Source organism: Schistocerca nitens, chromosome 6, assembly GCF_023898315.1.
Source record: "Schistocerca nitens isolate TAMUIC-IGC-003100 chromosome 6, iqSchNite1.1, whole genome shotgun sequence".
NCBI classification, from domain to species: Eukaryota; Metazoa; Arthropoda; class Insecta; order Orthoptera; family Acrididae; genus Schistocerca; species Schistocerca nitens.
Window position 1 is genome coordinate 703,376,305 of NC_064619.1, and position 14,629 is coordinate 703,390,933.

The following is a 14,629-nucleotide window of genomic DNA, read 5'->3' on the forward strand; positions in this document are numbered from 1 at the left end:
AACGAGATTGAGAAGCAATGGGTCGTGGTCTGCAAAGCACCCATTTGCAAGGCTAACAGTGTAGCTGCCACGGGGAAAATTCACAATAATATTGTCTATGCATGAATTTTTACGTGTTGGACACTGGATGGTACAGTACAGATTAAGGGACCTTAATAAATTAAGAAAAGTTCTTGAGGGCTCATTACTTGTGTTTACCATTTCTATATTAAGATCACCACATATGGCAATCTTTGTTTTATGCATTAGTATTTTTCTAACCATTAGTTCAAATCTTTCAAAAAATGTATCAATGTTGCCATTGGGAGATCTGTATAGGCTTACAATTATTAGATTTTCATCAGTCATTTTTATACAACTAAATTCTGCATCTAACTCTGTACAGTAAGATGATACATCTATTTTTGTAAAGTTGAAATTATCTCTGATAAAGATCCCAGCCCCACCATTTCGCCTCTGCTTTCTGCACATTATGTCTGCAGTGACGTATCCTTGAGGTACAAACATATCTACCTCATTTGCAACTAACCAATGCTCACATACACATATTACATCAACATTCTTAATCTTACAGAAATGTTCCAATTCTAACATCTTATTTCTAATACAACAAATATTAACTTGAAGTAATGTCAGCATATTATCTCCCTTTTTGTTTATCTGGATACAGTTTGACTTTGAATCACAGTTTATATTTTTTACATTACCTACGAGTGGTGTGCTTGTCAGATTGTTGATCCCCATGTCTGTTATGGTGTGCTGTTGCTGATCTGGGGCCAACAAAAATCCTGACTTCTCGCAGGTGGTTGCCTCTTGTGAATTGGTCGGCTGCTGCTGGCTTCATTGTATACAAAATCCTGGTCCTTTAGCTGTTTCTTTCTTCTCTCTCCTCTCCCATATCTTGGCTGCAGGATCTCTGAAGGTGGTGCTTCTTCTTCAGCTGGTGGTGTCACAACTTCTTCTTCTGGAGGTGACAACACTGGTTCTTCTGCTGGTAATAACACTGATTTTTCCTTTATAGGGCAAAGTGGTGACTCTTCCTTTTCTTCCTTCACTGGCAGTGTTATGGGTGGATGTATCTGTTCTTGTGGTTTGTCAATTTAGCTGCATCACGTAAACTAATATACTGTCTTTGCAGTGAGGGTGATCCATGACTACCAGATACGTGCTGCTCACTAGACTGCATTTTTGTGCAGAATCTCTTTCTCACCTTCTACTGTGGTGTGTCATAACACATAGGCGTTTGCTGCTTTCTGTGTTGCCTCTCTCATCGTGTCACCTCTCAGCCATGCCATTAACACTACAAGCCCTGAGCCAGTTGCCACACGCCTCCAATTACATTATCTCCTTTCTTGCTGCTGTCGGACCCCTCTGGCCTGTCTATCAAGTGATGTAGCCACCTCCCTCTCTGAAACAGCCTGCTGCCAGCTTGCCTCCCATGAGGTCAAACCCGCACTGTGACAGACCTCTCTGGCCCATCCAAAGATCCAGATTGGCGTGCGGTCATGCCTCGTCATCGACCCATTTCTCATGTAGTCAAACCTTCGCCGTAACGGACCTCCCTGGCCCATCAGAACTATCTTCTTCTTTCTTCTTGCTTTATTCTTTGCTTTGTGTCCCGATATTCACCTCGTCTAAGCTTCTTTTCCCTGCCTCATCTATGCTGTCAGTTCGTCTAAACTTTGGGCTGAGTTTTCTCAGAAATACTAGAGTCTGAACCTATTCCTCAGGCCTGTGGGCTTGTAAGTAACTGGTGGCAACTTTATGCCAAATGAGGCCAAGCATGAATAACTGATGCTCACCCCACATGTGCCACCAAAGAATTATATTGTATGTCGCGTCAGCAAATTCCTGCAAGCAGATCAGGTATGAGGGAGTTTGATGTAAAGTTTCCAGAAGTACAGTGGACTCTTCCAACTCATAGTCTCTGGAGTTACAGCTGCAAGTTGAAAAGGTTTCAGACGAGAGAACTCGATACACAGAGGAAATATATCTCTAAAAAAGAAGTACAAAGGAAGGTTTATGGTGTACTGCAAGCTTCTCAGGTACGGAGTATAAAACTGAGTCACTGAGAAAGGTGGCACTACCCTGTGCAACTAGGTGCTGCGAGAATCTAAGTCCCGGCCCAAGGGCAGAGTAGCGCAGAGACGGCATCGGAGGCAGATCTAATATGGAATTCCTCAGGCTGGTTAACCCTAAAACGGATGGGCAAAAAAAAGTAACACAAACGGACGTGCTGGGTCTTACAGACCCACCGTTTTATTTACGTTCCAGAATAAGTAAGACTTAAATTTTCAACACCAGTGCTACTATACTTCTTTTACTGTTTATTAATATTTAAATTTGCCATACATTTATTTGAAAATAACGTTTCATTTCTCCAAAAATCTGAAAGTAATATTATTCAGTATTTAAAAACATTCTTGAACATTTAAAACAGTTTTATTTTATTTTTGACAGTTCACGTCCTCACAAGTTATGAAATTAGGATTGTCAAGCAAGCTATTACAAAATATTATACATTTTAGTGCATAGCATAATCTAATAAAAATGCTTTCTCTTATACATATTACTGATCTGTATTTTCTGCACAATCTTCACATAACTGTACAGAATGGGAGAGCCACACAGCCACTTTCCACAACTTTTACAAAAATATTTTGTTTTATTGTCCTTGCATTTATAACAATGACCTCGTTTTCCTTCTGGAACAACTTCCTTGTCAATGGTAATCCCAGATAGACGTGATGCCAGCTGTCGAATGTTGCTCGGGAGATTCTTCTGGTTAGCTCTCTGTGCCATGTGTGGTTTTATGAGTTCCAAACGAAGTTACTTGAGAAATATCCTTCTTGAAATACCAGCAATGTTCAAAATGGCATAAAACATGCACAATGGCCAGCGTCTTGTTTTGTATTGTATTGTATTTATTTATTTATCCTGTGGATCACATATTGTACAAAGTACACATGATATAGGACAAGTCATTTTTCTTAACAATATGTAGTTTGGAGAAAAAAAAATAGGCAATGGACTGCCATTTAAAAAAATGTACACAAAATTTTTCATTGATGAATATAGTAACTTCACATACAGAGAATACAAACAATTTACATAGGGAACTAAGAAACATGTAGGCAATGTAGTGCTACTTTAGGTTTACACAAATAATCACTGAGATTACAGAATAGTGAAAATGTCGGCTGGAAACACAACAGAAGGACAATGTCATTTAAAAACTACATTAAAAATGAAATTAACATTGAGATTTCACAGACAATTAAGTTTTAATACTAATAGAATGTGTACTTTTACATTCAAAAAGCGAGTTAAAAAATTTTGGGAAGTGAAACTGAAACATAGTTGTGTATAGTACAAATTAGGTTATTATTTTGCCTACAGAATGTTTTACTCTAATCACAGTATTTTACAAAGGAACTTTATAATTTTTCATTTCCAGGAATTCTTGTACTGAATAGAAACAGTGCTTTGTCAGAAATGCCTTTAGTTTATTTTTAAATATTGGATCTGGAGCAGTTTTTATTTGTTCTGGAATTTTATTGTGTAATACGACACCCAGATGAGTTATATATTTTTGGTATGATGATGTCCTTGAAAAAATTTGATGGATATTAGATTGCCCTCTGGTATAATGAGCGTGTATATCATTGTTTTGGATTAATTTGCCTGTTCTTGAGAGGTATTCCCTGGTGAATAGGATTGTTTCTTGAATGAATAGGGATGGGATGCTTAGAACATTAAGTTTTATAAATTGACATTTACAGGATTCCAGCTTTTTGAGGCCACAGATTATCCTCAGTGCTCTTTTTTGTAGTTTAAATATATTTGTGCTGTGAGTTGAATTTCCCCAAAAGATGATTCCATAGCGGAGCAATGAGTGGAACTGCGCATGGTATGCTTGCATTAGTGTGGATTTACTTGTAGTAGATTTTAGTATTCTTAGTCCATAGCACAATGATGAGAGTTTCTTTGATAAGTTGTTTATATGTGTGTCCCATTTTAAATTTTGTTGGACCCATAGACCCAAAAATTTTGTTGCTTTTACATTTTCAATTTTATCATTATTTAACTTTACTTGGATAGTTTTTTGATTGGATGTGGGAATTAGATGGAAGTTGATACATACAGTTTTCCCACTATTAACAATTAGGCCATTTTTGTTAAACCACTCAGAAAGTTTTTTCATAGAGTTATCAGATATTGTCTGAAGGGATTCAGGGCTAGATCCAGTCAACACTATGCTTGTATCATCAGCAAACAGGATAGTCTTTTGTGGGCTCATACGTTCAACAAGATCATCTATGTAAATGAGGAAAAGTAATGGCCCTAGAACAGAACCCTGGGGAACACCATATCTTATTGTTCTTTCATCCGAGAGGAAAACTGTGTTATTTATTTTATTCTGTACATTAATATCATATTGAAGTGATACCTTCTGTCTGCGGTTTTGTAGGTAAGAGCATAGCCAGTTGTGAGCCACACATCTTATTCCTCTTCTTTCCAATTTAGCAAGCAGTATTTTATGATCTAGTACATCAAAGGCTTTAGAGAGATCTAAGAAGATACCTGCAGCTATATTATGTTGGTCAATTGATTTCAGTATGTGGTCCAACAGTTCAAAAATTGCTGTCTGGGTGGATAAAGATTTACTAAAACCATGTTGTTGAATGCTGATTGGTGCGTGGTTTTTTATGAAATTTATAAGCCTGTCATAAAAAAGTTTTTCCAGGATTTTTGAAAAGATGCTTAATATGGATAATGGTCTATAATTGGATACTAAATCAGGGGAACCTTTCTTTAGTAATGGTGAGACTTTAGCTATTTTGAGAGCATCTGGAAAAATGCCAGTTTTTAATGGTTGGTTGTAGATGGTTGATAATGGCTTTACTATATGGGGAGCACACACCTTTAATATGAGGTCAGGTACTTCATCATAGCCACTAGAGATTTTATTGGGTAACAATTTTATTATGTTCCTAATTTCATCAGGGTTTGTTTCATAAACAAACATTGTAGCATTAGTGCTGTTTGACGCATTGGTGGAATTGAAGAACGATACCTTGCAGTTTGCCTGAATGAGATCTTCTGCTAGTGAGGTGAAATATTCATTGAACTTGTTTACAACTGTGTATGGATCTGTGACCTTAGAGTCATTAAGTGTTAGAGAAATGTTTTCCTTTTTAGGTGTTGAACTACAAGTTTCTTTTTTAATAACTTTCCACATAGCATTCATTTTGTTTGAAGAGTTTCTTATGAAATTGTCATTCCATAAAAGTTTTGCCTGTCTAATCACTGTAAGATAAGTTTTTTTGTAGGCTTTACAATAGTCAGAAAATTCTTCAGTGACTATGTATTTTTTGGAGCAATATTGGAGAAATCTGTTTCTCTCACTAGAAATTTTGATTCCTTTTGTTACCAACGACTTTCTATTTTGATTGCTTGAAGTTTTTGTTTCAAAAGGAAATGCTGTATTAAAGTAATAAAGGAAGGTGTTATGGAAGCTTAAGAACATATTATCAACAGTTGTTTGCATGTAAACACTGTCCCAATTTTCCTTAGCTAATAGGAAGTTAAAAATCCTAATATTGCCATCTGAAAAGTTTCTTCTTTGAAATACTTTTTTGGGGCTGATTTTACTATTTTCCATGTCAACGCTCAGTAGCTGAGCATCATGGTCACTGTATCCCATGCTCAGTACTTCGCCAGTGAATTTGTAACCAGCATCAGTTATGAAGATTTGATCAATTATTGAATCAGTATGCTCAGTTGATCTTGTTGAAGAGTGTATTGTGGGGATCATATTAAAGGATTTGGTCATGTTTAACAAATCAAGTTTAGCATTACTGTTTTTTGATAAATCAATGTTAAAATCGCCACAAAGTATTATTCTCATATTTAATGAGCTGACACTATTCAGCAGAACTAATTTGGTCATAAAATTTGGAATATTACTACTTGGTGCTCTGTATACATTTATAATTATATAGTTTAGTTCAGGCAGCTTAACCATAGAAAGCTCAAATTCCTTATCTTCAGATAATGCAATCTGTTCATTTAGGCCTACCTCACTGAATTTTATCTGGTCCTTTACAAATATAGCAGTATCGCCATGTGTGGAGAAATTCCTACAATAAAAGCTTGTTAATGAGTACCTTGGAATAGAGGTTGACTGAATTTCTTCTTTAGACAGAGCCAGTGTTCGGTAATACATATTACATCTGGATTTATTTGAGACTGAAGTAACACTTCCAGCATTTGAATCTTATTTCTGAATGACTGGACATTATGGTGTAATACAAGAAATGATGGACTTTGTGACTTTTCAGTTAAGGGTTTAATTAATTTCTTTTCTAAAGGTATTTCTGACACAGCACTTACCCTAAAAAATTGGCCGAGATTTTATTTTTGTGTGTGGCTTCTTGCATGTGATTTTCAGTAGCAGAGATTGTTTTGAGTGGTTGACACAGTTCTGCTTCCATCAAAGCTTCTGTTTTTGGCCTAAACCATTTTGTAATTTGTGGTTGTTTGGCGATCTTGATACTTGGGGCTGATTTCTTCAGGATATGATTTCGGAGTTTTTCTACTATTTGGTCTTTTCCTAACATATTTAAATGTAGTCCATGAGCTGTATGAAATCTTCTTCTTAAATTGTATGTATCAATTATCTCTACGTTATGAAATGTAGAACATATTTCTGATATCAGTTTGTTTGCAATGTAAATTTCTTGGTGACACAGGACCAGGAAGGCAAATCATAACGATGAGGAATGTTAACGAGTACATTTGTATGTAATAGGTTGTTTAAGCATTCCTTCATTTCTTTTGCAAACCCTTTTGTTTCATTCCTATATATATCGTTTGAACCACCTAGAAGCACGACAAAATCACAATTACTTAAGTGAGATACATCAGTAGAGTTTGTTAGTTTATTTACCTCACAAAACTGCGCTCCTGGCTTCACAAAACCTGTTACCATTAAATTACATTTATCTTTCAATAGTGCTGAAATTCCACGTCCATGACTCTCACCAAGCACACAAATTTTTTTGTTTATCACAGTTTTGGGGCTAGAAGGTTTTGAAACATTTTTTTGGTGTGTAGATATATTCTGTTTTTCCACATTCGGTAACCTTTTTTGATAACTATGAACCTGTGTTAACTTTGCGGTCTTGGGAGAAAATTTATTGTATGCAGCAGAAGTTTGTTTTTCACAATGACCATCGTTTTGTAGTAGGATATCGAATTTGTTTTTTTGAGCTATTACTGAAGAAGAAACACTATTTACGATATCTGCACACTTTATTTTACACAGACTCTGTTGTGTAGGTTCCACATTTTGCTTAATAACAGGCTTTTCTTTCAGATGGTGCACGATTTGACCTTTTGTAGATAGGCCTACCGTTTTTTGGAGCACGACAGGAGAATTTATTACTAAAGACGACGAAATGATTGCGCTATGGTTTGCATTACCGGTACACCCAGAATGTGTTGGAAAACTTGAAATGGTGACGGAATCATCGGTTACTGTGTACACTTTATTTCTGTCGAATTCACTTACGCCCTGCTCGGCGGATTTTAGTTTTCCATGATCATTTTCAAGACATTTGAGTCTATCAGCTAACACTCTGTTTTCTGCCAAGGAACTGCGCACAATTTCTTGCAACGAATTAATAGTTTCAACTAGTTTTGCTTTGCCAGGATGGACTTCACATGTTACACACTTACATTTTGATTTAGATGATTTTTCACTGCAGGTTTTTTGCGTGGCACTAGACTTGAAACTTTGCCTTCCAACGTTATATTCTGAACACATGGCATCAACCACGTCCACTCCACTCTTTGGTGAATTGCAGAATGTAATAATTTCTGGCTTCTTCATATTACCAGTTTCTTCATTGATTTTATTGTTTGTATGCATTGAAGACAGCAAAATTACACATTTATTTTTCTTTGGCACATATGACACCAAAGTGAAATTGTCGCAAAATGCAAATATGGATGAATGTATTTCTCTTTTCTTGTCAGGCAACAATTCCGATGGTATTTCTCTTCTATTTTTGCATAGTATCCCAACAAATGTAAGGTTACAGTCTGTGGGCAGTTTTCTTGCAAGAGTGCAGCTTGTGAACCAGTTGTCAAGGATAATATTCCTTCCTGTTCCCTTCACTGGCTCCACAAGTCTGAGCACAACATCATCAGCTACGTTACTATCATGGAAGAAACCTGGAGGTTGTTGCCCTACATACACTTCCAAGTTTTTTACATAGTATGTTTTTGCATCTGTCAAGGTAAATATTTTGATCCCATACTTTCCGGGTTTTGAAGGAATGTACATTCTGAAAGAACAACGTCCCCAAAAAGATAGTAACACCTCATCCACTGTAAGGTATTCACTTGTTGTGTAATGCCTTGTGCAGTTTTTTGTGAATCCTTCGATAACAACACGTACAGGGGCAACTTTATCACTTTTTTATGTTCCTCTCTTGTGTGAATATTATCTAACCTAACACATCTCAGAAGAAAATGAAATATTTGCAATGACATACTTGGAGGGAAGATTTCTGTCCCTGTGCCACAAGTGTCCCAAAATTCTTCCATATTCATTTTGCCTCTGTGAAGAACGCCAGAAATGTACAAAAGGCCCAAAAATGCTGGAACTCTTTTTCAAGTTCCTTGTAGTATTTGGGTCACTTTTATAAAGTGGTTTTACATGATCTATGTAAGTATTTGTGCTCTCTATTATCAAATCTAGCAAATCGTCGTCAGTGAACAGCTTCCAGGCCTCGACAATGTTGTTAGCATTTCTGGCTTCCCCACTGACACCAGGCAAATGCGTAATTATATTGTGTGATCTGGTACGTACATTTTGGTTTGGAACCTTTTTCTGCCATTTAGTTCATCCATCTCTCGACAAATAGTAAGGTGATAATTCACTGGAAGAGGGACTGGAACGAACCACACTAGTTGATACAGAATCTTGAGATGTATTACTGAGTGTACTCACGTTTCTCGCAGGAATAATGACATTATCTTCGCTGTCCAGCTGTTCGTCGCTCATTTCGCTTTCTGTGTTGTGATCACTTCCGGGAATAAAATCAGGATCCACATCTGAATCATTATTATTGCTTTCTAATAACAGTTTTTCAATTTCCTCATCACTTAGAGGACGCTGCCAGGCCATTTTTGAGCAGTTTTATTGCTCGCAGTCAGTATAACGAGAAGTGTGCATAAGCAGAAAAAGCTAATGTAAACGGACGGTCTGGGTCTCTCAGACCCACAACATGCTTCCTTCCACGTCAGCAATCAACTGGCAAACAAAGAAAACTGATGACACAAGCAGTGTCCTCTAGGAACATTAACTGAAAGCTACAATGGATGGCTGACTCGCAAGTAGTGTACTCTTGTGGATATTTTTAAAACTAAATCCGCTTGGGTTTGAGAGACCCAGCCCATCTGTTCTAGGGTTAAGCTGTTTTTTATAAAGGCTTGTGTGAGATGCTTCCCATGCAATCGGCTCTTTTCAGAAGCTTCCTAGCGCCCCTGCTGACATTTCCACAACCACTGGGTAAATTCCTATAGCCCGGGACACTTTCCGATAACCACCCTGTGTGTGGAGGCTTTCTGGGCCTCCGAAGGACACGACTCTAGCTAGCAGCAACTTCCACCGATGTTACAATGTCTCATCTCTCTGTTGCACAATGACAGCTTAATCCGTACGCTACACCAGTTTATTCGCGACAAAGGAAACTTGCAAAATTTCTGTTTGTTGCTTTAATTTTGGACACTATAGTGTATTTGTAAATGGACCACACACTTCACAAAATAAGTAACATACTGCACAGCAAAACACTGATGTTTCCTAACAGACTAAAGTAGGCACAATGAGTTTCTGCTATCATCCACAAAAATACACATTCTTCATAAATGTGAGTCTCATTTGAAAGTTCCTTTAACTCATTCTTAACGTGTACTTCAAATACATCAGAATGCCCCTCCTTTATGCTCATTTGTAAGCCTCTTGCACAAATGCAACACCACCTATGCTAAGCATCCTGGTACTTCTTAATCATAACCATAACCTGTATGCACACATATCCCAGTAACTAATAAGAAAACTCGGACAATATTCACACAGATATTGTGCCCTAGAGGAAGAGACAAATCATCAGTTAATTCACATGGCCACCCTGCAATCTTGGAATGCACGGATAAATGGGAATAACGAGTTTGTACAGGTGCAAAATGGTAACCTGAGAACTTTACAGGAAATTGGCCATTCAAAGGAACTATTGAAATGAAAGACTGAGTTTTAATACATTTCCTCTGCATTCCGGTATTGTAGAACAGATCATCAGTCAGTTATGACTGTCATGGAGGTGTCGTCTGCTAGGAGATCAAAATCTGAGAACAATCAGGAAAGAGAGGAGAAGAGTTGAGTGTCAGAGCCAGAGCCAAGTGCTTTGGCCCAATACTCTGGCAGTGTCCTGCAGCCAACAAGTGGTTCATCCCCAACACTCGTCATTGGTCACTCAAACACAGTGTGGGGAAGTTGTAGATAAGCATATTTTAGAACAAACAGCTTCTGCTGAGGTAATTATTCTATAATTATTCTACATGGCATGTAGGTCACACTGGTCAGTACACAACTACTGACAGTGAAAACTCATGTAAAATAATTTTTTTAAGTAACAATAAAAATTCCCAACACCCCTATACTGGTGAGGTGACCTGCACATCTTTTCCCCTTCTGTAGAAGAGGGGTAACCCATGTTGGGGACTTAACAGCTATGGCTAATGTGGGCTGCTGGACCAAGAGTTCCAGGTTGGCTTACAAAAAATTTTACAAAATTTTTGTTAAAAACATTTTTCCATTTGACTGGCCTGGAGCTCTAGAAATGGCACCGCCGTAGGGGGGGTGGGCATATAATGGCCACAGAGCTTGGAGGGTGGCACTGTCATGTGATGAGGGTGGCACTCCCCACAGCTGGTGGATAGTGCAAGTGCCAGGTACAATGGAGTCTCTGTAACACTAAAACAACTAAGAGTTGAGAGAGTCTTGGGGAATAATTGTAAAATAATAGGGCTTTAGATCCTAAGGGGAAATTCTACAAAATCCTTGAGGCACGTAGAATGCTATAAACTTGTGAACAGAAAGTATTAAATTTTTTTTCTTTATGTAAAAATGGAGGATACAACCATCATGAGTAGCTCTTAAAATTCCATTTCATTTAATTCCATCATTCTAATTCAATGTGTTGCTACTAACACACAATTCTACAGTCAAATACGCTGTAGAACAAATTAAAGGAACAAAGTAAAAGTTAGACTCCATAAGGTTACACTAAAATCTGTTGAGGTGAGGAATCACAGATGTCTTAAAATGAGTATAAAGATTGTTCATATAAATTGTTACTTAGCTAAATTTTAGTAACATAGATGTTTGTCCAGTGGAAGGAGCCTTTTTTTTACAATAGAATAGGGGATTTTTCATAAAATGGTAATATAATACTGATATAAAGTTAAACAGGTATTTCAGCTACCAGATAATGTCTTACATTCTACAGACAAAGTTTAAGGTTGCATGTTTAATTTTAAGGCATTATAAATTAATAAGTTCCTCAACACTTATGTGCACAGGCATTAGAAAATGCCTTCAGGGCATGCCACAGAACGGTGTGATCCTGGCTACTGGGGCTAAGACACCCCCTAGCAGAGAGAGAATATAGAGAGACTACACTCATAATAATGATCAGCGTGATGATTACATTTTGTAAGTAACTGGAAAAACATTACATCTGCAATAATAAGCAGCAATACTCAAATAAGTGAACCATGGGAAAATAATAAACATCCTTAATAATGCATACCTAATCAACCGATAGGTATTTTAAGAAAACAGTAAAAGACCTGTCACATCTCCTTAAAAATGAGCTGCAGTGAATGGTTTATAATAAATTTTCTGTCTGTTTTTGGTACATATTGTGCTCAACACAAAAACTAAATTTGACCAGCTAGAGAAAATTTAATGGGGATATGGAAACACTATACGTATACATTGGATTTGATCAGGAAATACCTAAATAAACCTTTTGTCTGAGAACAAACTCGATTAAGTCACACTTCACACTAATGGTCCTTTTAGAGGCTTAGATTTTGATGAGAGAATCATGAAATAAAACATTTGTTGTGCTATCTGAAAAAACAGCACAGAAGCTAAACACATAGGTGATAATGACTCAGTGTGCATGATAATAGTCAACACCAGATTGATTTTAAAAAACAGAGAAGAATAAAATGTCTTTCAGTACAGTTAAAACTTTTTAAATGTTAATGTCCTGCTCGTCTGTCTAAGGCACAGAAAGATTTTTTTTTTTTTTTACAATATTTGTGTGCACATGGACATTTGGAATTCCATACTCACACTATTCACTTGTGTGTGTGTGTGTGTGAGAGAGAGAGAGAGAGAGAGAGAGAGAGAGAGAGAGAGAGAGAGAGAGAGAATGTTATGTATATTAAGAGTTCACACTATGTGTGGGAGTTGTTTGCATACTGCGTATGTAAGTTAGTGTAGTTTTCCCTGCTGCTGGCCATACAAAGCTAGATTTGTTTTAATTTTATGTCTCATAGACAAAATGTAAATTGTAAAAAAAAAAATGTGCTGCATCTGTAAAATTGCCCTACAACAATAACTCTAAAAATTGTAGTAGAAAATATTTGTTTTCATCTGTCCCAAGCTTTTGAAAACATAAGTATAAAATTGTGTTTCAATCTGTGAGGCCTATTTGAAAATGTATTAAAGTGTTCCATTGTGTGACAGCTATTTTGTAATTATATTATACAATGTTAAACTATTTTGTAAGTATTGTGCACAGTTTTCTACCTTGTTACATGTGAAAACATATCAGTAACTGAATTGTAAAATGTAAAATTGTATGAACTGTTCCAACTTCTGGGAAATTTATTTTGTAAATAAAACATATTGTAATTAAAAAAAAATCGCCTTTGTTAAACTAGCCACTCATTTTTCCTTTCTACATCAAACCTCTCACATAATTGTTTATATCATTCAAACCTATTTAATGCAGGTGAGAGTGACACTAGCTGAAGACTGTGCGACTACAACACTTAAATAGATTGCTAGACCATACAATGTGCTGTCACATCTGCATTGAATATGTCTTTTCTATAACAAGAGGCACTTTTACACTTCGTTACCAGTGTTGGTGGATTGAAATATATTTTCAATATCTAGTGCAAGTGGTCTGTCAAAGTAGGACAATTGGCAGAAACCTGACAACCATGTAGGTTGTAGCAGTTATGGAATGTTTTTACAACTATATTACTTTACTGCACTGGGGGAGGGGGGGGGGGGGATCATCAAGCACTGTTCACACCCCTCAGACAGTCAAGTGGACTAAGCATGAGCTCTACAGCCAATGCACAGTCTGGTGTGGAGCGTTAATAGCCAGCAGAAGGGGTGAATCATGGTCCACTAGGTGTTGTGCATGAAGTCCTTGTGGACTGTGTTGACCTCGCATGGAAGAGACCCTCCCGACATAAGTATCATTTGTTTTAATAAATAAACCTTCATGTTCTGTTATATTTCACACATACACACACACACACACACACACACACACACACACACACACACACAGCTGTAATTGCTTAAACTGCCGAGGTAAGCCACATAAACTTAGAACAACTGGGGTGGGGGGAAATATGAGCAATATACTAGTGAGCTTTCCACCATTTTAAATGTAGTTTGGAGAAACCCAGAGGGGTTTTTAAATTTCTGTCTGTTCTGTACTTAGCATGGAATTCTAAACTTAGCACAAGGGATCTGACAGCCGTGCAGTGCCAGATGCACCCAATGTCCTAGCCCATCATCTTAGATTCTATACTTACAAGTGATCTGGCAAATGTGCGTGCTGTGCCAGTGATCTGTGACATCAGGGGGAAACCAGCCAACAACATAGACTGCACTAATAACCTTAGGTCTGCCATCTTGGATTTTTTAACTGCCTGTCTTGCATATTTTAGATTTCCTGCCTTTTTATACACACATCAAAAAAAGTTTTGCATCACCACAGCTTTAAGAGTTCCAGAACCTGTACAGAAAATTGGAATAGAGATCAACATAAACATCATTTCCGCACTTTTTATTGCTCATGAAAACCATACATTGCATGTTGTTCCACTATACAGCAAGACCTTCAGAGGTGGCGGGCCAGATTGCTGTACACACTGGTACCTCTAATACCCAGTAGCACGTCCTTTTGCATTGATGCATGCCTGTATTCATCATGGCGTACTATCCACAAGTTCATCAAGGCACTCTTGGTCCAGATTATCCCACTCCTCAACAGCGATTCAGCGTAGATCCCTCAGAGTGGTTGGTGGGTCACGTCATCCATAAACAGCCCTTTTCAATCTACCCCAGGCATGTTCGATAGGGTTCATGTCTGGAGAACATGATGGCCACTCTAGCCGAGTGATGTCATTATCCTGAAGGAAGTCATTCACAAGATACGCATGATGGGAGCGTGAATTGTCGTCCATGAAGACGAATGCCTCGTCAATATGGTTGCACTATTGGTCAGAGGATGGC

At 37.4% G+C, this 14,629-nt stretch overlaps 1 protein-coding gene across 1 annotated transcript; it reads right to left on the reverse strand.

The window, feature by feature from the left end:
- Window positions 1-2,928: 2,928 nt before the first annotated feature.
- LOC126263579 (uncharacterized) lies at window positions 2,929-6,623 on the reverse strand. The gene is made up of 3 exons (XM_049960672.1): window positions 6,397-6,623; window positions 4,585-6,236; window positions 2,929-3,119 (listed from the first exon to the last, which is right to left on the reverse strand). The coding sequence occupies exons 1-3, from the start codon at window positions 6,621-6,623 to the stop codon at window positions 2,929-2,931; spliced, it is 2,070 nt and encodes a 689-aa protein (XP_049816629.1).
- Window positions 6,624-14,629: the final 8,006 nt, after the last annotated feature.

Excerpts from the sequence above, each read along its gene's own strand:
- LOC126263579 (XM_049960672.1), bottom strand. The coding sequence starts at position 6,623 with ATGTTAGGAAAAGACCAAATAGTAGAAAAACTCCGAAATCATATCCTG. Across the intron at positions 6,237-6,396 it reads ATCTCGGCCAATTTTTTAGG|ATGTAATATGTATTACCGAA; the intron begins GTAAGTGCTGTG and ends AAATAAATCCAG. Across the intron at positions 3,120-4,584 it reads CCAACATAATATAGCTGCAG|TTCCCTATGTAAATTGTTTG; the intron begins GTATCTTCTTAG and ends CATGTTTCTTAG.